This window comes from Haliotis asinina, chromosome 14, assembly GCF_037392515.1.
Source record: "Haliotis asinina isolate JCU_RB_2024 chromosome 14, JCU_Hal_asi_v2, whole genome shotgun sequence".
Classification (NCBI taxonomy): Eukaryota; Metazoa; Mollusca; class Gastropoda; order Lepetellida; family Haliotidae; genus Haliotis; species Haliotis asinina.
The window spans coordinates 28,063,167-28,089,125 of record NC_090293.1 but is presented as its reverse complement, the minus strand read 5'-3'; the positions used below and the strand labels follow the sequence as shown (position 1 = coordinate 28,089,125).

The 25,959-nt window shown below is 41.6% G+C and overlaps 1 protein-coding gene across 1 annotated transcript in view; it reads left to right on the top strand.

The window, feature by feature from the left end:
- The window catches only part of LOC137261149 (uncharacterized), a 66,492-nt gene that overhangs the window by 23,307 nt on the left and 17,226 nt on the right, over positions 1-25,959 (top strand). The window contains exon 2 of the mRNA XM_067798851.1: positions 3,638-3,745. Coding sequence (XP_067654952.1) covers positions 3,640-3,745 — 106 coding nt within the window. The 5' untranslated portion in view covers positions 3,638-3,639. The remainder of the gene's footprint in view (positions 1-3,637; positions 3,746-25,959) is intronic.

The window sequence follows — 25,959 nt, the reverse complement described above, 5'->3', positions numbered from 1 at the left end:
ACCCTTAACTTTGTCTATTAGAATATTCTGGACAAGCACCCTGAATAACAATACAGTTATCGTGGATCAGGTCAACTTTGTAAGTCGCTCTTTCAATGAATTAATTATTGCTATTTCTGTTAAAAAAGCTTCAGGTCAAGGTCTGTCTGAAACGTCCCAGTGATTTGAATGAAAAAAATAGCTTTATTCAATATTTAATACGGAACTATGGCACGGCGTTATGGCGCGTTTACGTGTGATATTCAGATGACCTTCACCTCGTCGTCCAAGGACGCGCCAACCGAATGGTCAGCGTGATCGCAATGAAGGACACACTTGTGCATCGCCTTCAGTTCATTTAACTGTTAAAATATTGATCTTAATGAACCAGTTTGAAGTTGATACACCTCTTCAATTAATGAATTTTTTTTTTTTACTGTGTGGAAAGGGATTATTTAATTCTTTGAGGAGTTATTACGTTTCTCAGGTGAAAGGCCATTAAAGTGCCTTTGTAATCAATGTTTCCTTGTATATTCATCATTAATCATTATTTCTTTAGGAAGTCAAAGTACTTGCTTTACTGTTTAATGCACGTAGGCTTTAATGTACTTATTACAGTATGCCTGCGCTAGCTTCATGTAGTCGTTTTTATGTGCCATTTGAAACGGCAGCGTTGGTTAATGGCAACGCCAACTTGAAGACGTAGGTGAGAAATATCACCATTGAAATATGGTCCATTAATTACATCAAACATTATTAATATCGCCATCAATGAAACCATTTTCTTCCAAGGTTAATCAAGACTGAAGTATCTTGAGTTGAAAACTAAACACTAGAGTACATGTCTAACTGTATCCTTGAACGTACTTAATACTGCCACTTTCATGCCAATAAAATGCATATTCAAAGAAAACAAACTTCCTTTAAGAAAACACTGCAATAACAAGGTGAATTGACGTTGGAGAACTTGGAAGTCTTTGCGAGTAATCACAATCGTTGTTAAGTTCGGCTATTCAGCGATCGACTTCTCAGAATAGAGAACCGTTTTACCCGTACACTCTTCCATACATTTCCGTTCTCATGGTCAATATTGGCTATCTCTCAGCTCTCAATCGACCCACCCTATTCCTATCTATTGGTAAACTCTATTGAGTTCAATTTGTATATGTTTGAAATCCATACATTTATTGCCTATTACCGACCATTTCCTGTCGTCTGCTTGCTGTCGACTACTGGCGGAACGAGCGCGTGCTGACGCCGTCCGTCCTCGCGCTATGACGTCACAGTCTCTTACCAACACCTAGCGACACGTCAAGGCAATTACTCCTTGCCCGAAGCACTTTTACGTCAGAGAAGCATAAGAAACCATTGATTACCGACATAAACCGCAAAGATGGGTCAAGTGATGGTAAATATTATCTGAATGAAGAAAATTTTAGATTCATCAGCATTTATATCTATATATAGCGGCAACGGACGAAACGATTGTATACTCTTCATTGACGTTCTGAAAATAACTTCCCGGCCAGTTCCGTGCGACTATTGCGGGCCGCTTCACCAATAAAACAATTTCCTCTATTCAATTAGGACTCAAAACAAAACTCAATTCTGTTTGAAGTGGAAAAAATAGCAAGTTTGCTGTGTCAATTATGTGAGAATAATACAGCTTCGTCTGCCCGAGGCAATAGCGTATTGGGAAAGATCTAATAACGGGTATGTGAGATGAGTTGAATAGGGGTAGGAACGGGGTACAACGGATAGGGAATGGAGTATGGAGCCATAGAACTATATAGATAATAGTGATTAGAATGATCATATGAAAAGCACCATTGTTAGGAAGAAAATAAGCGTGTTTTTGTTGTTGTTTAAAATCGCACTTGGAAATATTCCAGCATCATGGCAGCGAAAATGAGTGAAATGAAATGATCCATTAACCATATTTCTCTGTAGTGTGTAGCTGTGTGACTTCGTGGACCACAGTTATGATCGTGTATCCTGTGGCCACATTGGATGTTCTAGCTGCTAGGACTTTGTGATTTTTGTGCATTTAATGTTTAATGTTCGATTAGGGGTCGGATTGTGGATTGTGTGGCTGTAACGGCAGTTCTAGCTGCTAGAACTTTGTGATCTTTGTCCCGTCAATGTTTCATATTCGATTAGGGATCTGGTTGTTATAACGTCTGTTCTGCAGGGCTAGACCTTTGTGATCTTTGTCCAATCAATATTTCACGCTCGACTAGGGGTCTGTTCTGCAGGGCTAGAACTTTGTGATCTTTGTCCAATCGATGTTTCACATCGACTAGGAGCCTCATTGTGGATTGGGCGGTCATATTGGCTGTTCAGTAACAATACGTCTTGGGGATGCATACAAGGCACCTCCTTCGACTGTGGATTTGATTTTGTGGTTATACTGGACGTTCAGTATGAAAACAACATGGTCCTTAACTTGTCCTTAAATGTATCCAGAACCATGGTTAGGAATGAGTAGATGCGGTTTTGCAACGTGAAGCTGCCGCCATGTTGTGCCAAGATGTTTTAGAGGTCCATAAGCAAGGTCATCAACTCTTTCTGCACAATCATTAAATAACTATTTGGAAGGATATGCAATGTATGTATATTTTTCTTGCCTGTAGTTTCCGATATTCTGAAGATCAATACATTCAAATCTATGTTTGTGATTTAGGGAACAATTTATCCCATTACAACACTGTCCCTGGTATTTCACACGATCAATGCAGAGAATGAATCCTCGCCAAAGATACCAACTGAACTGACCACGGGTAGCTTCCCCATCATGGAATGATGAGAGCCCAAAACGAAAATTGAATGTGTGAATTAACTGAATGTATATATAACTGTGACGCAACAGGGCGGGCTGTTTACGGTTGAGATAGATCTCTCTCTTCAAACACACTTGCCTGTGGGCCCACAACGATTTATTTGGGTACAGGTTACAGGACATGGCTCTGAACCCTCAGCTTCAGCCGGAACCGCAGGTTGACAGTTGTTACTCTTGCTTCTGAAGTATTGTTTTGTTAACGTTTATAATTTTTGGTCAAATCAAATTTCCAAAGGTGTACTTTCTTTTGCTCGGATGTGCATGCTTTGTGTTTCAATCGATCGTCTTTTTAGCCTTTCCTGTTTAGTTTTGTAGCTTTCCTATTTAAGCAAAAATACATCAGTGAGGAGCACCCATGCATGTTTGAGGAGAAAACAGGATCGGGTCGTCAGGATCGCTGGCTTGGTTGATACGTCATCATATCATAGCTGTATATATATCGACGTCCATGCGGTTGATTACTGGTCCACACACAGTGGAAGCTGTCTAAACTGGCACTCATTGGGACTGAATAAACAATCCAGTATAGAAAGTGTGTCGGATTGTAGAGCTGATGATAAACGTACATGTCACGGATGGGACTGTGATTTTATGCCGGTGTTGACAGCTTGCCGGATGGGACAGCTGCCGATTTTGACAGCTTCCACTGTATATGCAGACCGACGCTATGCAGCTGGAATATTGCGTTAAACAACAGACAAATCAGACGAGCACACAATTCATTCCCGCCCACTTGTGTCACGTTTGCAGTGGGTTTTATTGTTTTGTCGCTTTCTTCAGACGGGCGTCCATTCCACAGTTTTCATTTGTCTGTTTCAGATATGCTGGTGAGCATACAGCGTTGTCTGTGTGTCCTGTTTGCCGTGCTGACCACTACATACGGGTTCTACGTTCCCTTTTCCCGCTATTCCAGGCGGCCAGTTTACGGTAAGCCATTGTTTGATGACACGTATTGCCCACTCATTAACCCTGCATCTAGCTCTCATATTTGTCCACTAAATCTTTATGCGACTGACCGGACAGCCTGGAGGTATAACCTGTAATTATGTTGAAACCACCTGGGAGAAGACAACAACGCCGACAAGGCTAACAAGACCAGCAACGCCAATGATATATCTGCAATTACGCCAATGATATATCTGCAATTACGCCTTCGTTTACTATCATTTGCTGATAGCGCTGTAGAATCTCTGAAATGGGAAAAATACGTTCTCATTCCTCTATACAAATTCTGCAAGATAAAAATATACTACTCCCTCATCCCATTTTACGATTACAGGAATGTTTTTAAATAACTTTTAAATAGTGACGCTAACTTATTTTTGCCAAATAGAGTGCTTATCATGTCAAATATTCATCTTACAAAAACCGTGACACCTACCGCTGAAAGCTATTTTCCGGGTTCATACGACATCGGTCAACTGTAGAGTCATTATATAAAATATACTTTCTGACCGCTTCTGAGTCCGCAATACATACGAAGGACATTATTTCCATTGATTCTGAAAAAGATAAAATCCTGGCGGATTCACAGAGAACAGTACTGTCCATTTCTTGTGGCCTCCTTGCTGTGATATTGCTCCAAGATAGATCGATGATCACGTTGTTGATCACTGGATTGTCTGGTCTAAACTCGATTATTTACAGACGGCCGTTGGTTGCACAATCCCCATGGAGCTGATAATGAAAAATGATTCTAAGACTGGGTTAATAACAGCATAGCGACTTAAACATCCGTTTCGAGAATGAATTGTTGCGCATATTCAATGGACATACTAATACTTCAAGACATGCAACTTCCGGTTCAATTACGTTAAATGTCATGGATTCTGCGAGGGATTTAGAGGAGCAACTCAGATTTGTGTCTTCTATAAACTTAACGTATCCCCTTCAAACAAAATACATTTTGATCAAAGAACTTTGGTGTAAGCGACTTATCAAATAATGCGTACGACTACTGCATAAAAGACCAGTATTTGTGCCGAGAAAGAAATGTGTCAGCGCCCCCGTACTGTCATTCCCCGATTTATACTAAATTCCAAAGGTCAATAAAATACTAGTTAAAGAGAGATACATTGCTGGCATCAACAACTTGACCAACAAATCGCTTTCTCAAAGATTTACCATAATCCTTGAAAGACTAAAGGAAGGAATTATTTTGAGACAAGTGAATTAATTCCACGAACACTCTGAAACCTCAAAAGATTGACAAGCATTTTGGTAATTTCAGGAAAACACGAACTTCAGTGCTGTCAAAACTCACTGAAAAACTTTATTCCTTTATCTGCTGGCGTTTGTTACTACATCCGTCCTAAAAAGATAGTGTAAGATTGCTATTTTCAGGGGTTCAAGACGATTTGGGAATATTGAAAGCAACTGAAAACAACAAACTGTATATAATGCTTGACCTTAGAATCGAGATTTCAAAGAAAGTCATTAGAGTCAAGCATATAAAGGGGTTCAAGCAATAAACGTCCTACACATTCAAAACATGGATGACTTTTTAACATAACATTTCAACAACCGTGTCAAACATTATGTCCGATGCAATTCTCTGTTTTGACTTTACCATTACCATTGTTCGTTCACGTGAATGCTTGACATTCCTTTGGGAGGGACAGCTTTTCGCGGACAGTCTATATCAACCCTAATATACCATGATAAAAAACACATGATAGTGGTATTTTCCGAATCAAACTAAGAATTCTGCTTTTAGGCGAGCTTTCTTGAGCTGTAATTTTCGAAATAGTTTTGTCACTTCTGTTGAACAAAGTAACACACTGAAAAGTGTATGTATGTATGTATGTATGTATGTATGTATGTATGTATGTATGTATGTATGTATGTATGTATGTATGTATGTATGTATGTATGTATAGTAACAAACTAACCCACTAACCCATATAAATTGAAATAGCAATGCAGCGAGGGCTTGGAAATAGGGAAAATAATGTGGTTCAGGGACTGTGAGCCAGACTAGTAAAGGCTAGCACACTTACCTGTGACTTAAATAAATCACAACAGCATACCCTTCCTAAAAATGTCAAAAGTCATTAACTGAGGACCTTGATGGAACAAGGGATTGTGATAGCCTTGTGGCTAAAGCCTTATCTCGTCACGCCAAAGACCCGGGTTCGAATCCCCACATGGGTCCAATCTGTGAAGCCCATTTCTGGTGTCCCACGTAATATTGCTGGAATATTGCTAAAGCGGCGTAAAACCATACTCACTCACTCTTGACTGGACGTACCTCAAGAGACTAACAACGAATTAACGAATTAAACAAACACGTATAAGTGCCCCGTGCTTCTACTTTTTTTTGGAACACGCCCACACTAATCCGTTTTTTACCTTTAGCGTGTTGGCGATATTTTTTCGGAAAATTGCCTGGGTAGTCGTCTTCCACAATCCCCACCAGTAAACCATGCTAGACTTGCCTTTCCACTTTGTTCGACGAGCGAACACCCACCACGCGCTCAAAACTTAATCGCCCAGTAACCACGGACTGAAGACGGTTTCATTAGGTGCCCCATTAAAACATCAGTTTTACAACAGCCAGAAAAAAAGTTCTCGGTCATAATTTCCTGACGAAGCTCTTTAAGGCATCCGCCTAAACATAAAAACACTGAAAGTGAACTGTATCTAAAGCAATCTGAGGCCATCTTTCAATGCCGGCACACTCTGACACTCATCCTTGAAAACCGGAAGTGAACGTGGCAGGTAAAGCAAATGTTTCCGCTCACTTCCGCCAGAGGCAAGGCAAGGTACAGACTGCTATACATCACGGGATACGTTTTATGCGTGAGTGAGTTTGGGTTTTTTCGCTAGTTTTGAGGTTTGCTCCGCTTTTAACCTCGCAATTGTGTACAGAACCCGGGTCCGTGACGAAGAGCGAACGTTAGAAGCTCAAGACTGCCTCACCACCCGATTTTATCCGTTTTTACCGACACATTCTAGTGGTAGTTGGATTTATTCTCTAAAGATATTGTAATTGTGATCGAAACAAATAATTCCTTTTATTTTGAAAAGGAGCACCAATGAAATGGGAGACTTGGAATCTGAGAAAATCTAATCTTGCTTTATTTAAGTCTTTAGCATTGGAGAAAGTGCTAGGTTGGTGGGAATACAATGCTGTTCAATAGTTGGTATTGACGCGGGTTTCGATAGTATTACACTTACATCAGGGCATTTCAGCGTCATGTGGAAAGTGACGCCAAGTAGATATGTAATGTGCTCCACATTAAGGTTCTAACCGGGTTCGAATCCCGAGGATTGTCGGAAAGAGAACCTTTCATATGAATTGAAATACGTTTATAACGTACGTGAGTAGAGGTGGGGAAGTCTAGTGGTTAAGGCGTTTGTCGACACGCCGATGACCCGAGTTCGATTATTCGTAGTCTTATTTTTTATGTTCCCACCGCGATATTGCTGGCAGTAGCGTACCTGCCATTAGACATATTAGGCACATGCCTACACTTATTCTTCAGTTGGTGCATCACTTGTCATGGCCAAATAAATAGTAAATGGCTATTCCGCCATTGCATAAAGGTGCTATAATATTTGTTAGAATACTACATTTGTCAGTTCAGTTTCAGTAACTTCCCTTTATCGCTGAAATATGTGTTTATGAAAAGTTTGAAATAATCAATTTCAGGAAAATATAGCTGTCTAGAAATGACCCCAACCCCTACCCAGAGGTCTCGTGCGTAACACGCACTCACTCACTCAGATGTGCCTACACTTGATTTCTTTGCTGGGTTCGCCCCAGACTGGCATATTGCTACAGGCGGCATAAAAACTCACTCACCCAACTGAACAAACATGTAAATGTTGATTGGTCATTGCCACTTGCCACGAACTAAACAGTGATAAGTTTGAGGTCATTTTAACGGTAGGTTAAAGTAATTAAATATCTGCTTGATTCCCACAAAAATGAGCAATTCACGAGCAGATTAGTATCGCATATTTTGGTTATTGCATGAATGGCCCGTTCATTGACGGCGGCATCGTGTCTGGACAAGACTAGTGAACAATATCATGAGCACGTAATACCTATTCCCAGCAGCCATTGTGTCCTCCTGATCCACACTCTGGCAGCTAATCCAATGGGGCAGTTTGACATTCTCCATAGAATCCTCTTGTGAAAGTCGGCAGTATAACTGTGGCTGATCTCATGCTTTGTTAACGCTTATTTTACATCTCTATTTGCTGTCGACTAAAGAAGACGTCGACATATCATTCATAAACATCCGGAAATAGTCACTCGATGTATCGATAGGGTATAGATAAAGAGAAGATCTTTACATAGCTCATTGGTTGAAAAAGACGCTACAATGGAGTTTTCGTGTGAAAGAATCTTCTAACGTAAGACGGTGAATGCACTACAGGGTCAATCAATATCCGGTACTGAATTAGTGCCTCTGACCATTGTCCATACAAAAACTGGATCTACTTTACTTGGCATATTACGCTATACCACGTAGCCAGCTGTTTGGTTTGACAGGCGTTTTGAGTCAATGTTGCTAAGGGGACGTCCATTTAGTATTCTAGGGTAGAAATATACTTTACTGGTTGGTTGGTTTGTCTGTTGTTTAAGGCTACATTCTGTTTTTCACTACCAAGATAATGTGTTCTAGAAATATTGGACAAGTATTTTTTTCTTTACCCGTTTCAACCCTTTAGATGAATTGGCACAGTGAGAAAAGGATCTATCTGTCTTTCAAAATCACACCAAAATATTAAACAGCCCAGCGTAAATGGGCGAGTACATTCACAGCGTGTCTCAACAATGTATCTTGACAGTCGGCGGTTAAATGATGTATTGCCACGTTAATAGAGATGATGATCTCGAAGCTAAAGGCAAATTACCATCTAGAAATCGACTTTTTGTTATCTGATAGCGAGAAACAAACACACGCGGATGTCCTTACCCAAGTGTTCGTCAATCATAGTCTTATACACACACACACAAAAAAAAACCCGTCTGTACTTGTTGCCCAGAGGTGAATACAGGCCAGGAACGCCTTCCAGTACATCCTACATAGTATCGTCTGCTCTCGCAGTTGGTTCTTGCAACACGCTGGGCAGGCAATGGTCGAAAATTGGGCATTCGTTACCACTCGCCCTATCCGTGACTCGCCCTTGTGTCCAAAAATTGCGGCCAACCAATCAGAATGTGCTTGCTTATGCCTGCAAGCACTTTGACCATACACGTCATCAGGAAGTCTTTCAGACTTTACAAACGTCTTGTTCATGAAACTATACGGAAGATAAATGAATAGTGTACAGTCTTACTGTATATTAACTTCAGCGATGTTTGTAAATAGTATCTGCAATTTTATACAAAGTTGGGGAAATAAATGCTGGAAATAATCCCATAACTTGACAGGTCTTGTAGCATTGTCTGTTTTGCGCGTTTAGACGGAACCCAGTTGCAGAAATGGCAACACGTTTCTGGGGTTCAGACAAATTCTAGGGGAAATTCGCTGTCGCCAGTGCACTTGTTTTGTACACTGTGGGAAATTTTTACTGCCAATCATATTTAAGTGGCGACTTCTCGGTCTATTTCGGGACAACCGGAATGGCGACTCGCGCGTCTCCTCTGTTCATATTGATAATGTGGTTCCATTCATTTACAGGGCTATGCTATCAAGAATGATGAGCGATTACGATTAATACTGTGCTAATATGAAACAAATATACAAATACACGGTTTTCTTTAATCGAAGTACAACCAGTTTGGTTTTTAGTCTTTTCACACATACATTTGGCGAGCCTCAGTGAAAGATACAATTGAGTTCAGTTTTACGCCACACACGGCAATATTCCAGCTGAATGGCGGCGGTCAGTAATTAATCGAATCTCGACCAGACAATATAGTGATCAACGGCATGAGCATCGTCCTACGCAACTGGGATACGATGACATGTTTCAGCCAAGTTAGCGAGCCTGACTCTCCGATCCCGTTAGTCGCCGCTTACAAGCATGGGTTCACAGGCTCTGTCACATTGCTGGAATGTAGTAACAGGCGTTCATCACTTAGTCAGGCGATATAACAGGCTTTCAGACCAGAAGGATATCGAACATTCTAGTATTATCAGTTCCTCTACCCCTCCCGTTTATGTCTGGGTGGTCTGACAGTGACTCAGTCTACTGTCTAAATGATTTATGGGCGGCGCTCCTAATATCAGTCACCGGTTTGTCTTGTTTCTTTCGTTTGCAACGTGATGACATTCGTTTGTCAACTGCGCAATGGAATTACACGACCAACAGAATTAGACCTAACAGTACCCCACAATCCTGGTTTTACGACCCACCCTTGATGACACTTTTACCAGCACCCCATGTATTGACTGCCTAACCCACCCTCTCTGTCATGAACATCTCTCTCCTCCAAACCAACATCAGCTCCTATTCACACATCACCAATACGATCTCAACACCAGCAACCATTAGCCCTCTTCCGGACTCGGCGCTCTAGAACTTACAACAAACGTTCTTTTTCACCCATACCAGCTTCCTCCTACGCTTCGTTCTATGAATACTCCGACAACCCCCTGCCGATTTGTTCAAATCCGCCCGTTTATAGAGCTACCCCCCGCGGTTCGACATGCCGAGAAATATTGTTATATTGTTACCCAAGAAGGTACCACAAAGCTTGGATTGCCTTGTATTATAGCAACGAGGGCTCTTCTTTCGAGCTAAAAGTTATTTTACATTTTCATTCAACGTCAGCATCCCGAAATATCGCGTGTTCTCGTCAATAACGCGGAGTGACGTGATGACCGGGATACACTTCCGGTTGAAGGCAAAATTAACGCAGTTTGAAAGAGATTACAAATTGTGATTATGCAAGTACTTGATAGACCTCACTTAAAAAGTGATAAGAAACAGGGAGAGCTCTGCGAGGTCGTACGTCATGCCGGTGGTGGTATTTGTGGCAGCATCGTCGGGTACACCAATACGCCGTTGCTTAGTCACGTACATCGTAGCAATGTCACTGGTGGGGGTGACGCGGTCAAACGGAACGGACTGTGACCTATAGAGGAAAAACAGCGGTCGTTGTCGAGGCTGCGGGGGTTTAAGTCAACAGACGTACCGGTATTAGGTCGACAGATATGGCTGTGTTAATTGCTTCCGCTATTACCACTCATTTCACTAGAATGGCTTCTGCCAGAGAGCTTTAAAATGACTGATGACTTGACAGTGACTTCTTCGTCTTAGTCCCAGCGTCTACTTCTTGTCTAGATCGTCTAGTCCCAGCGTCTACTTCTTGTCTAGATCGTCTAATTTACAGCGATGGTACAAGGCAGTAGCGGGAGAAGGAATTGGATCGTTTACACGGATTTCTACACAAAACATAAATAACTATATACATATATATATATATATATATATATATATATATATATATATATATATATTATCTGTGGGATAATTCTTATTATAGGAAAACGGAGAACATTTAATCTGACATATTTTATACTGCATAAACTGTTAGTTCTGTCGTCTTCGTATTTAATGGAATGTCTTTCTTGTAGACTTCTGCTCTACAGCCCAGTAACCACATCTTAGTTCATCCTCCGTTTGAGGGTGTTGGCGTGGCCTAGTGGTTAAAGTGACCGCTCGTCACACCGAGTGCCCAGGTTCGATCTCCAAATGGGTGCAATCTGTGAAGCCCACTTGAAGTGTACCCCAGTATTACTGAAATATTGCTAAAAGTGGCGTAAAACTAAACCCACTCACCCTCCGTTATCTGGTGTATGGATATCGCATACATTTCATCCGCAAATCTGCATTGAGTGAGTGAGTGACTCCACTTTGAGATGGTGATGTGAAATCATGGTTTAACGTCGTTTACGACGTACGGCTGCTTGTACTAGCCCAGACCGGTTTTATAGTGCTAGCTCACCCAGATGCCATGGCACAGTTAAGCACGAATACCCCATACGGACACATTGTACTGACGCCAAGTACTTGTATCCATTAATGTGGAACGCCAGACAGGGACCAGCACGCCCCATATTTGTGCGTCTTTTGGTAAAGGACGTGGCAGGGGATCGAACCCGCGACCTTCCCCTCTCTGGACGCTCTAACCACTACACTACGGATTCAGCTCAACGCCACTTTGAGTGAGTTTAGTTTTACGCCGCACTCAGCACTATTCCAGCTATATGGCGGCGGTCTGTAAATAATCGAGTCTGGACCAGACAATCCAGTGATCAACATCATGAGCATCGATCTGCGCAATTGGGAACCGATGACATGTATCAACCAAGTCAGCCAGTCTGACCATCCGATCCTCTTAGTCGCCTCTTACGACAAGCATAGTCGCATTTTATGGCAAGCTTGGGTTGCTAAAGGCCTATTCTACCCCAGACCCTCATTTTGAACAGCACTATTCTGTTATATCAGGACGGATCAGCTTAACGTGCGATGAAAACACGAAATGATACAGTGATGAGACGCTTAACACTTCTGTTGAGGCCTCGAACGCTAATATGGAGTTTGGAAACGGACGTATTGCTTACAAACGCACACGCACGCACACTCAGTCTCTTAGTCAAGGCGTTTGGCTAGCATGGTTTAATGGTTAAACGTTCATTCGTCATGCCACATACTCGTATTCAGAAGGGCAGCAAGCAATATTTTTTCGTGTAAGCCCGATAGGTTGCAAAGCTTATATTTAGAAATTACTGAGGCCTTGCTCAAGCTTTTCAGCCAAAATCATGTGTATGCCCGGGCTTTTTCCATAATGGTAGCTACCCCTATGGGGTTCGATTGCTCACATGGGTATAATGTGTGAAGCATATTCCTGGTGCGCCCAGTTGGCCATCACCGCCCGCTGACGCTTGCAGGCTTAAAAAAACTAAAGGCCCTGAAAGAAATCTGCAGGGCCATTTTTTAAAAGTCAAACCAACAAATACAAAATAGACTATGCTGTACACTTTCACACTGTTTTACCAAAAGCAGTTGGCGAAGGCTATGGCGCAGAGAGTCGTTTTTGTTTGTTAAAGACTGGTGTTGACATTCTTTTGCGCAAAGCGCTGAAATACCAGTAAGTGAAACTAAGTTATTGAACGTTAATTAAGGAGGGAAAGATTCCGATGCAATAACGAACGGCGCTTGGCCTCCGAGCAGGCGATTATTTCGAATGCTTGGTGCACCCCTCCGCGACATTGCTGTAATAGTGCTGAAACAAAACCCCAATCCCACTCACTCACTAAATCAGTTTTCATCTTTTTTCATTCAACATTTGGTTCAACGATGAACTTATCATAAGAGGTTTTGAAACCGTTCATAACAACATTGACTATATTTACTCGCCATTTACACTACCTATCAAGAAAGACGTCCTTCAGACGTAATCTTACCTGGCGTTTCTTTCGTTTGACGCTCCAAGGCCATTCCCTTTACTCTTTGTAAGTTGACTGGAAAAGGTTACAATATTTTTTACGCCAAAGTGCGTTGCGTGTTCTCGCTAAGCCTATCTGTTCTAATATTTATGGAGTCTGCCAGACATTAATGGAGACATTGTTGTCCAGTTTACTCAGTGTTGGAATCAGATTGTCCACTGCCTCCAGGGTGTTCGTGCAAGTTTCATCAATTCCATGAAAACGTTTGTAATGTCGCTAGCTTTGAACAATGGTCAAAATGCGAGTTTGACTTGATGCTACTTTCATACGACTGTCTGCAGTTATTGTTCTCGTGTACAAAGACTGAAACGGCGTTAGCTCTTTTGTTATATGCGTTTTGACGGTAACCATACAAACTGGTCAGAACTACTGCCGTGCAGAAAAGGGAACGCATGGAGTATGAACTGTTCGCGCGATACAGTATTTTGTTGTGTAAAGCGTCATGTACACGTCATCTGTCGTGAGCGAATAAGTGACTTTCATTTTACGCCCGACTCAGAAATATGCCAGCTACTGTAAATAATCTACTCTCGACCAAACAATAAAGTGATCAACGACATGAGCATCGATCTACGCAATCGGGAACCGATGGCATCTGCAATCAAGTCAGCGAGCCTGACCACCCGATCCCGTTAGTCACCTCTCATAAGCATGGGCTACTGAGGATCATTTCGTACCCGTATCTGTAACAGCGCCAATGATACTCATATCAACTACACCCTCAAAAAATCATGTCATGGGGAATACCAGAATCATGACTCGAACTCGGGAATAGGTGTTACGGGCGAACGCTTCACCCGTCACCCCCAACCTGCAGGCCCTGAATACATATAATTTTCATAGAAGCAAATAGTTCCTTTTAAGAAGAAAAAGAGCCCCCGTGAGAAGGGAGATTCAGTACCTGAGAAAATCTAACTTGCTTAACTTAGGGCTTTAGCATTGCAGAAAGGCTTGGCAGAAGGGGAAATATTGTGGTTCGGGGACTGTGAGCCACTCTACCACGAAAGTTCCCGGACTATATATACATTGGTGCTATTATATATATATATATATATATATATATATATATATATATATATATATATATATATATCATTGCTGTCGGAAGAAAATATTCGATGGAATGGCTGTCTGTCATTATTACTATTTTAACTGTGACATTTAGGTGATGGTATGAAAACCAGATACGTCGTAGCGATATTTCAATACAAAAACATTTTGCGTGTTTTATATGCCTTTCTGTCAAAGATGAATATTATGAACTATTACCATATGCACGTGCGTTGTAACGTCAAGGTAATATACTGGACGAAATAAGTTGGGGATATTGGTATTTTACGATTGATATCTTACCCGCGACCTTCCCCTCTCTGGACGCTCTAACCACTACACTACGGATTCAGCTCAACGCCACTTTGAGTGAGTTTAGTTTTACGCCGCACTCAGCACTATTCCAGCTATATGGCGGCGGTCTGTAAATAATCGAGTCTGGACCAGACAATCCAGTGATCAACATCATGAGCATCGATCTGCGCAATTGGGAACCGATGACATGTATCAACCAAGTCAGCCAGTCTGACCATCCGATCCTCTTAGTCGCCTCTTACGACAAGCATAGTCGCATTTTATGGCAAGCTTGGGTTGCTAAAGGCCTATTCTACCCCAGACCCTCATTTTGAACAGCACTATTCTGTTATATCAGGACGGATCAGCTTAACGTGCGATGAAAACACGAAATGATACAGTGATGAGACGCTTAACACTTCTGTTGAGGCCTCGAACGCTAATATGGAGTTTGGAAACGGACGTATTGCTTACAAACGCACACGCACGCACACTCAGTCTCTTAGTCAAGGCGTTTGGCTAGCATGGTTTAATGGTTAAACGTTCATTCGTCATGCCACATACTCGTATTCAGAAGGGCAGCAAGCAATATTTTTTCGTGTAAGCCCGATAGGTTGCAAAGCTTATATTTAGAAATTACTGAGGCCTTGCTCAAGCTTTTCAGCCAAAATCATGTGTATGCCCGGGCTTTTTCCATAATGGTAGCTACCCCTATGGGGTTCGATTGCTCACATGGGTATAATGTGTGAAGCATATTCCTGGTGCGCCCAGTTGGCCATCACCGCCCGCTGACGCTTGCAGGCTTAAAAAAACTAAAGGCCCTGAAAGAAATCTGCAGGGCCATTTTTTAAAAGTCAAACCAACAAATACAAAATAGACTATGCTGTACACTTTCACACTGTTTTACCAAAAGCAGTTGGCGAAGGCTATGGCGCAGAGAGTCGTTTTTGTTTGTTAAAGACTGGTGTTGACATTCTTTTGCGCAAAGCGCTGAAATACCAGTAAGTGAAACTAAGTTATTGAACGTTAATTAAGGAGGGAAAGATTCCGATGCAATAACGAACGGCGCTTGGCCTCCGAGCAGGCGATTATTTCGAATGCTTGGTGCACCCCTCCGCGACATTGCTGTAATAGTGCTGAAACAAAACCCCAATCCCACTCACTCACTAAATCAGTTTTCATCTTTTTTCATTCAACATTTGGTTCAACGATGAACTTATCATAAGAGGTTTTGAAACCGTTCATAACAACATTGACTATATTTACTCGCCATTTACACTACCTATCAAGAAAGACGTCCTTCAGACGTAATCTTACCTGGCGTTTCTTTCGTTTGACGCTCCAAGGCCATTCCCTTTACTCTTTGTAAGTTGACTGGAAAAGGTTACAATATTTTTTACGCCAAAGTGCGTTGCGTGTTCTCGCTAAGCCTATCTGTTCTAATATTTATGGAGTCTGCCAGACATTAATGGAGACATTGTTGTCCAGTTTACTCAGTGTTGGAATCAGATTGTCCACTGCCTCCAGGGTGTTCGTGCAAGTTTCATCAATTCCATGAAAACGTTTGTAATGTCGCTAGCTTTGAACAATGGTCAAAATGCGAGTTTGACTTGATGCTACTTTCATACGACTGTCTGCAGTTATTGTTCTCGTGTACAAAGACTGAAACGGCGTTAGCTCTTTTGTTATATGCGTTTTGACGGTAACCATACAAACTGGTCAGAACTACTGCCGTGCAGAAAAGGGAACGCATGGAGTATGAACTGTTCGCGCGATACAGTATTTTGTTGTGTAAAGCGTCATGTACACGTCATCTGTCGTGAGCGAATAAGTGACTTTCATTTTACGCCCGACTCAGAAATATGCCAGCTACTGTAAATAATCTACTCTCGACCAAACAATAAAGTGATCAACGACATGAGCATCGATCTACGCAATCGGGAACCGATGGCATCTGCAATCAAGTCAGCGAGCCTGACCACCCGATCCCGTTAGTCACCTCTCATAAGCATGGGCTACTGAGGATCATTTCGTACCCGTATCTGTAACAGCGCCAATGATACTCATATCAACTACACCCTCAAAAAATCATGTCATGGGGAATACCAGAATCATGACTCGAACTCGGGAATAGGTGTTACGGGCGAACGCTTCACCCGTCACCCCCAACCTGCAGGCCCTGAATACATATAATTTTCATAGAAGCAAATAGTTCCTTTTAAGAAGAAAAAGAGCCCCCGTGAGAAGGGAGATTCAGTACCTGAGAAAATCTAACTTGCTTAACTTAGGGCTTTAGCATTGCAGAAAGGCTTGGCAGAAGGGGAAATATTGTGGTTCGGGGACTGTGAGCCACTCTACCACGAAAGTTCCCGGACTATATATACATTGGTGCTATTATATATATATATATATATATATATATATATATATATATATATATATATATATATATATATATATATATATATATATATATATATATATATATATCATTGCTGTCGGAAGAAAATATTCGATGGAATGGCTGTCTGTCATTATTACTATTTTAACTGTGACATTTAGGTGATGGTATGAAAACCAGATACGTCGTAGCGATATTTCAATACAAAAACATTTTGCGTGTTTTATATGCCTTTCTGTCAAAGATGAATATTATGAACTATTACCATATGCACGTGCGTTGTAACGTCAAGGTAATATACTGGACGAAATAAGTTGGGGATATTGGTATTTTACGATTGATATCTTATCAGAGTGTCAATGAATAAATATGTCACTATTTATGATTGCAAAAGTTACATACATACCTAACTATTTTTGTCCAGTATATTTCAAAAGCAATGACGGTTGTTTTTTTCCGTGCACCCCACCAATTGTACAAAGAAATACAACGTTGGTACGTCATGGAACGTTTTCTGATGACGCGGCGTAGTGTAATCAGGAACGTATTACTTAACCACACAAGACATTCTTAAGATCACCTGCATCTGTAATTTCCTGTATATGGCAACCGCAGATCAGATTTACGTCAGCCGTCATGGAGCGGATGGACTATTTGATACTAGTTTCCGGTTTGTTGTCTCTCCTTAACCATCCAATCCGCATCGGTCCCAACTCGCAACCCCCAACCCCCGCCCCACGCTGTCTGTAGCACAACAACCTCATTCATTGAACTCCTCGTCTATAATCAACAGATCGGCCCATGACACATGTGGCGCGGTCGGAATAATGGTGACTGTGAAAATAAATTGTTTATGAGGCTGACAAGAGCTTTGTTTGTGACGTAGGAGTCAAGATATGTCCTTCTGGTTATATAAGGGTCTGACAGAACCACTTGAAGCTTCCGTGTTAAACGAGCCTTCTCTTCTGTTGGATACGAGACGAGGTGTGTGAAAAAACGTCTTGCGCGAGATGGAATGTCATGAAAAGCACATTGGTGCTATTTTAAAATGTTTTCATTAAGCATTCCAATTAAGCGGTGATAAGACCAAATCAGATCATTCCTCTCGTACTTCCATTAATTGCGCCGGAATTAGCTGCCGGGGAGCAGATTTCAATCCCCAGCTTCAGGGTTTGTTGAGACCCCCTTGAGTATCGAGAGGGGGCAGGTTGAAGTGCAGTGGAGGAACAATGTATTTCTGAATTTCATGGCTCCCTGGCTGGTAAAGGACAGACAGTCAGCTGCACTGTTATGAAACGAAAAGACATCGAGCTGTGATGTACATTAACATTCATTGACAGGCTTGGTAAACAGGCAGATGGTGCCATCATAAACAGACATTGTAAACAGGACAGACTCACATAATATGCATCCATATGCGGACGTACGAGACAGACAAAGCCATACATAATAGAGATGCGTTTACGGACATTGCAAAGAAGAGAAGCACATGTTGTGAACTGACATACGGACGTCATAAGCAATTAGGGACGAGCATTGTAAACAGGGGAAAAAGACGTAAAATGAATATACGGACATTGTGAACAGGTTTAAACGGGCGTTGTAAACAAGGAAAACTCAGACCTCATATGCTGTTATAGACGGATACTGTGAAGTGGAAAAACAAGACATTATGCAAATTATAAAGGACATTGTAAACAGGAAAAACAATCATAAACATGCATGGACGGACATAGTGTATATAGTGAACAGGCCTAGGAGGACACAAACAGTTGTCGTGCACAAACATCATAAACAGTCATGGATGGACTTTGTCAGATGAATGAGCACAAAGAGAATTCGTGAACTGAGACGAACAAGATGAACAATCAAAGGACTTCATAGAAGGGCGTTTACAGTGAACATGCGCGCAGAGACGTTCCGACCCCCATCATCAGCAGTAGCGTGTGCCAGACGTTGGGTGAATAACTGAGATATGAAAACCATGTTATCGAGATAACCAATTACAGAAATAAAAATAATTCACGTTCACACACTCGTGGTAGGACGTTTTTCGTTTAACAATTATGTTCTCTTAAGATTAATCTCCCGATCATCCCATCCGAAAACCATTAGCCTTACTTAACGGTAGAGTTAATGTGTGCCTTCAATAGAGACATACCGGCACCGAAAGTGTTTCTAAAGTAGTAAACCAGCGTCAGTTTGGTACTGGAGAGGTGGAGGATAGGAGAGTCAAGCGTTATTTTTTAACAAAAAGTATTTTTCTTCCAGTTGGATACAGCTACCTGTTTGTTAATAGTTAATATAAAATAATGAGTACTCATTTTCGTAATGAACGTTGAAAAACACGGTTGTGGAATAACAGCTACACGTTTTCACAAATTCATATTGGGCATAAATTGGATCACTCTGCCCAATTAGAAACCGGATGGATCATATCCTACAAAGATAATATTAACCCACAGTTGACGAGGAAGTAGAGCTCTACGCTCATGCTCTACATTAGCTTCGTTTATTTTATATAATATCAATACCTATATATCTTTTCATGGAACAAATTTCACAATGGGGGATTGTCCTTTTCATCTTTCATAGTGTCATTTCGAATAAAGAAACATATTTGTGACACATTTCTTTATGACAACAGGTCATTGTTACGGAGGTTTACCGAAATTTCAGGGGTTTGGAAGACAGATGTGTAACTGTAAGCCTGGGTTTCATGATGTCTCCGAAGTAAGAATTAGTTTACTTCCAGCCATAATGGAGCTGGGGAGTCTGTGTGGGAACATTAGTGGGGGATCTATTGGGGATTCCTGTGAGCCATCGCGGCATTATGACATGGTACCAATGAGGAACATATATGTACAATCACAGATCAAGAATAGTCCCTGTGCTTAGTGCTTAGCCAGCGAGTCTGGGACAGACAGTCGGTATGGTGAAATATGAATTTCATGATCCATCCATAACAGTATTTTCTACAAAGAAGGCATATGACACATATCCCCAAAAAGACGCTTCACCCCCTCACGTCACCGTCGGCATCGTCATAATCTGGATAACTAAGCAAAGCCACAGAACGCTCCGTTTATCTAATCAGCGTTCATTTCCAATACTTCTTACCAAAACCAGACATGAAAGCCTCGTGGGGTTGATAATGATATAAAGTAATGTGGGTGCGTGGACTAAGTATAGAAAGGGGATGGGGTGCTTACGTGGGGGTGGGGTCATAACGGGTGATGATGATGCTTAGGATGGGTGTAATGTCTCAAGGCATTGGGAATGCCACACAGTCGAAGAGTAACTGAACGCTGTTTTATGCCGTCGGTAATATTCTACCGATATCACGACGGTCCGTTAGTGTGTGTTCTGGACTGGCGGTTGATAGTAATAGTGCCAGCCAACGCATTCAGTGAGCGACGTCTTACAATAAACAAGGTTATACAATGTAACACTTGTTTTCTTGTTTAACGCCGCACTCAGCAATATTCCAGCTACGATTATATGGCGGCGGTTTGTAAATAATCGATTCTGGACCAGACAGTCAAGTGATCAACAGTATTAGCATCAGTGTACACAGTTAGGATATATCATGACATGTGTCAACAAAGTCTGATCACCCGATCCCGTTAGTCACCTCTTCCAAGCATGGGTTGCTGAAGATCAGTTCTAACCTGGATCTTCATGAGTTCATTGCAACAACCTGTATGGCGGCATATATGGCTTACAGGCCAGTCACATTTAAATCTTTTTATCCTTCAACGTGTGGTTGACGAACGGAATGGCAGTGAAGACACTGACTATACAACTGTCTCCTTTTCTATTGACTTGGTTCAGTCCAGAATGTTTAGACTAATTCCAGTTACTGGATAAATAAATATAAATCAGTACGATTTGATGCATCTAGACTTGTATATTGCAGTACTACGCTCCTTCCTTTTAATCCTTGCAAACACGTCGCACAGGGTGCTCTGTCATGCAGCGAGTTCTGACAAACGAAAACCTGGAAATCGTGGAAATCACAAAACGAGGCTCTGCCGCTATAAACTTTAACGGCCTGGTACGGAAGTGATATATCAATATCTTTGTGCGTTACAGAACTATACCTAATAAGCGCACACAACACATAACAGGTGTAACCAGTGAGCCAGATGCATTGTGAATCATTTTACGACCTCATCCAAAAGGGACAATCTATGACGTCTTAGTTCAGGTCATGCTGATTACACTTCGCCATAAAATATAGAAATACGACATTTTTAAAGTTTAAAATTAAAATTCAATGGTAAATACTTTTTCATGTGAAACATTGAATTGGAATTCAGTATAACCAGAGTTGTTTGTAATGTCTATTTTCACTTTCAGACGAGAAAATTCGAATCGGCTGAAAAGTAGGTCATTGTCTGGACAGGTTAATGAGACTCATGGTTTGGTATGGTTATTAATAATATGTATTAATCCGCATTTCCGGACTTCATATCCTGCTCAAAGTGCTCAAAGGATGCTCAAAGCGCACAATCTGCTTATTATCATCCCTGTCGGGTTCAAGAAGGTTAAATGTCTCACAACCTATCCCACCGGGTATCCATTTTCTGCAGGGTGAATAGAGCCAACTCTCGCATTCTCGGTCACTGTTTGGGAAATCTATGCAAGAACACGGTGCCCCTGATCGTTCATCCGGCCATGAGTTACGAACACTGATAGCCCTACAGTCTGCATGAATGAGGTTTCGCTGTGCTCCAGATGGAGTAAGGTTTTCAACAATCCTTGATCGATTTTCCAGAAACGCTAGTTTCACCAACGAACGATCATGGTTAGGGAACACGATTTCTATATGTTTGAATAGACTCGTTGGTGTAGCGTAAATGATATGACTTTTTGATCGCCAGGGCGACTAACGATACCACATGGAGTTCGAGGAAGACAAAGCGTGCGCGAAGCCAAACATTCACCCTTGGCTTCTATATCCATCCGTCGTTTCTACTTTCGTCTTGCTTCCATTGATGAGTCGAGATGAAAAACCTGTTTACACGTCACCTGGTCCATTTTTAGCTTCATCCACCGCTTTTATAACCAAAACGCGCGTTCAGAAATATATTAACCTTCCTTATAGCACCACCAGGCTCTTTCTGACCCATCTTCGTCGTGAACTGTCAAATAATTCCCGTTGTACCCATAAACAAATGTTTGGATTTGTCGTATTTATTGTACTGATTATCCCTCAGTACTGGACGTTATCCTTTGTTTATCAGGTCGTAATTACATTAAAAAACTTGCATCGCTGTGTCTCAAGCCAGAATCCTGAGCAGAAATGTCAGCTGTTATGGTCATGTTTGAAAATTCGACCGAATACATAGAGTGAGTATAATTTTACGCAGCATTCAGTAGTATTCCAGCTATATGGAGACCGTCTGGGAATAATCGAAACCAAACTACCCAGTGATCAACAGCATGAGCATCATTCTACGCAACTGGGATACGATGACATATGTCAACAAAGTCAGCGAGTCTGACCATCCGATACCGTTTGTCACCTCTTACGACAAACATAGGTTATGTAAGATCAAGTCTAACCCGGATCTCCACGGGTCGACCTGAGTAAAGGTACCGCACACGTGTCCATGGATAGTAAACTGGAGGTCCAGGCATCTAAAGGGCCACAATTCGCTGCAAAAAGTCACTTTGCCATCATGATCCGGTTTCCTTCTAATGGGGGATCCGGTTTCCATCTTCCATTAATGGGGGATCCGGTTCCTATCTTCCATTAAGCCCTACTATCATTAAAGTACGACACAAATTTGGCAATGAAATGCGAATCTATGGCATTACCAAGTTGCTGGGTCACACATCTCTTTCTGGTAACGTCCTTAAATTCTTCAAATTCATTAGTTTTGTGTTGCCGTCAGTGTAGTCACCGTCGCCGATGCCGGTGTGCTGGCAATTCATGATCACCGAATCACGTCACAGCACTTGAACGTCGCTTGAGTCTCGAGTACAGAAAACAGGGCCACCCCGATGCAGTCAGCGGAAGTGTTAACAAATCTGCTCTTAAAACCATGTAAGTCCTGTCAAGTGCGGTCTGTTTGTTACAATGACGCTAGACGATCTGACGTCACGGCTATGTTGATTACATTATGATGCAGTAGCTCCCTAAAGCAGTCATGGCCGCGATTAATTTAATTTCACATGATGAATTCACTTTTTTCATTAACCCAAAACAGATTTATGGGGAGTGAGTGAGTGAGTTTAGTTTTACGTCGCACTTAGCAATATTCCAGCTATATGGCGACGGTCTGTAAATAATCGAGTCTGGACCAGACAATCCAGTGATCAACAACATGAGCATCGATCTGCGCAATGGGGAACCGATGACATGTGTCAACCAAGTCAGCTAGTCTGACCACCCGATCCCGTTAGTCGCCTCTTACGACAAGCAGTCACCTTTTATGGCAAGCATGGGTTGCTGAAGGCCTATTCTACCCCGGGACCTTCACGGGTATTTATGGGGAGTATTTTTACCTCATCAAATCGGATTATTTCTAATTAAGACGTTTTGTGTCTGGTCCTATGTTATCCATGGTTTAAATATCTCCCTATCACATTTATGGGTAGACTTATATTCATGTTTTAAGGTTATGTCAACTGCTACTTATATATTACCTCAAACTCTGTGGACTTTTAATATTTTCGCATTCATGTTTTATAATTAATCAACGTAGTGGCATTTCATATCGCATATTACGAATGTAGTTTTGAGCTACAGAAGCATCACCTGACGGACTAAAGACGGCATACAGTAATAAAAAGTACCGGTGTCTGACTTTAACACCATCTTGTGCTCTCCCGTGCCTGAGGCAGCTCGATCTTGTTTATCGAAACAGACTAATTCTGCAATTGTATATTTCAAAAGTTCGGCCCCTAGGCATTAACGTGAGACATAACTAGATTACTTCGTTAACAGCGACAAAGCAGATGGAGAATGTCGCTCTCATTATGCGTCGTAGTTTTATGTTCCCATTTAATGTATTACTGTGACTGAAGTCATCAAAAAGTAGTGTCTGAATTGTCGGTTTGGTGTCATTTCATGAAATGACGTTCAGGTTATGTAACCCCATGAGTTTATAACTACTACCATAGCAGTATGCCTCGTGGTATTTATACGAACAACGCCCACCCACAGTCTTAATCATGGTATTTATACGAACAACGCCAACCCCCAGTCTTAATCATGGTTTTTATACGAACAATGCCAACCCACAGTCTTAATCATGGTATTTATACGAACAACGCCAACCCCTAGTCTTAATCATGGTTACATTTATACGAACGCCAACACAGCCAGTTTATACCAGCAATTCATTTCCACTGTCCCAGATAAAGACACTGGCGCAAACATCACAGATATAAACACAGACACAGGCACAACAGACATAAACTGACACAGATACAACCACAGACACAGACAGCCACCGTCACAGCCACTGCGCATATATGCCAGCAACTCGTTCTGATAGCCACAAAAAGTGGGCGCGTAAAACATCAATCTGTCTATGTCTTGACATACCATTAATTATTTGTTGATAAACGCTGCACAATATCCTTGTAACCGAACATGACGGCAGCCTTTACACAGCGTAGCCTGCACCAGACGACCCAGTGTTTGACATCATGAACATCCAACCGCGCCGTATGGACACAGAAACACGCAGTGCAGTGAATCTCCCTGCCCTACCACGCGCCAGTGCTAGCGCCCGGGACCTATACATGTATTTACACTGTATCACCACAAACCTTATTAATTTTTTAATACTTAAATAATAGAACAACACGTATCTCCAGGGCGGCAGACATTTCAAAATATCAACGAACTTTATTGGACCGCATTCTGATGAAATTACACGCAAACCAGTACGGTGATAATCAAAACATACCAGCATGGTGTCTCAAAACATTCAACTGCCAAAAGTCGCACTGGAAGCAACGGCATGTCCTACACACATTTTATTGTTCAGGGCCTCCTTTTATAAAGCACTAAGGTGATTGTAAGTCACTAAGGGAACCTTAGAGCAATGTTAAAGAATGGGAGTTAAGTTTAACCTTTGTAAGGGCTGCTTCGTGTAACGAGCCCCAGACCCATGTACCTTTCGAATATATAGGGTGTGAGATGGCCAATCCAGGAATAAATCATTTCACTATGGGGAGAAGAATAAATGCTTTGCAAACATCAATCCTTGTTGTAAAACTGGTAATATAACCCTTGAATTCATGCTGATGCCCTATGATGATCTCAATGAGGTTTTGGTAATAATAACGTCGTTGCATAGACATACCGGTCGATAAACTGAAATTTGTTGACAAGAGAGCTGGGAAAACGTCTGCTGCGAGTGCACGTTCCCCACGTGCTGCACGTGCCAATCATGTGTTACTGCATCGAGACGTCTGAATTTAGCAGTGCCAACAGTTTTATTTCCCGGGACATAAACTTCCCCGATAAGCTGGGTAATTTGGTCGAAACATATTATCATGCAGATACCAAGAGAATATAAACCCCGATTTTTTGCCCTTTTTTAAGTCGGGAGAAATGGCCTGTTACCCCTAAATGTACTCTGTTTTCCTTGGATGAATATGAGATTCTAAAAATCCAGTTAAATATAGGAGTGTGCGAAATAGTGTGTTTCCAAATTGTGCTAGCCAGTCGGGCTATCTACGCCTTAATGTTACTAGCCCAGAAGGTAATTCAATAACCCGAACTACGAATGTTGAAACTAGACAAAAGATTACCGAAAACAGATGACAATAAGATATTGTCGGCACAATACTGGCTTTACCTGCTAATATCATGAACACTTTATCAGGCCATAATCTTGCATGATTTGAGCGTATGACAAGCCAGAGAGAGTGACATTTTTTACAATATGACCCCATGAAAATTCACTAGGCAGTCGGGTCAGATTTACCTGCCCGACTGGACTTTTATTAGCCAC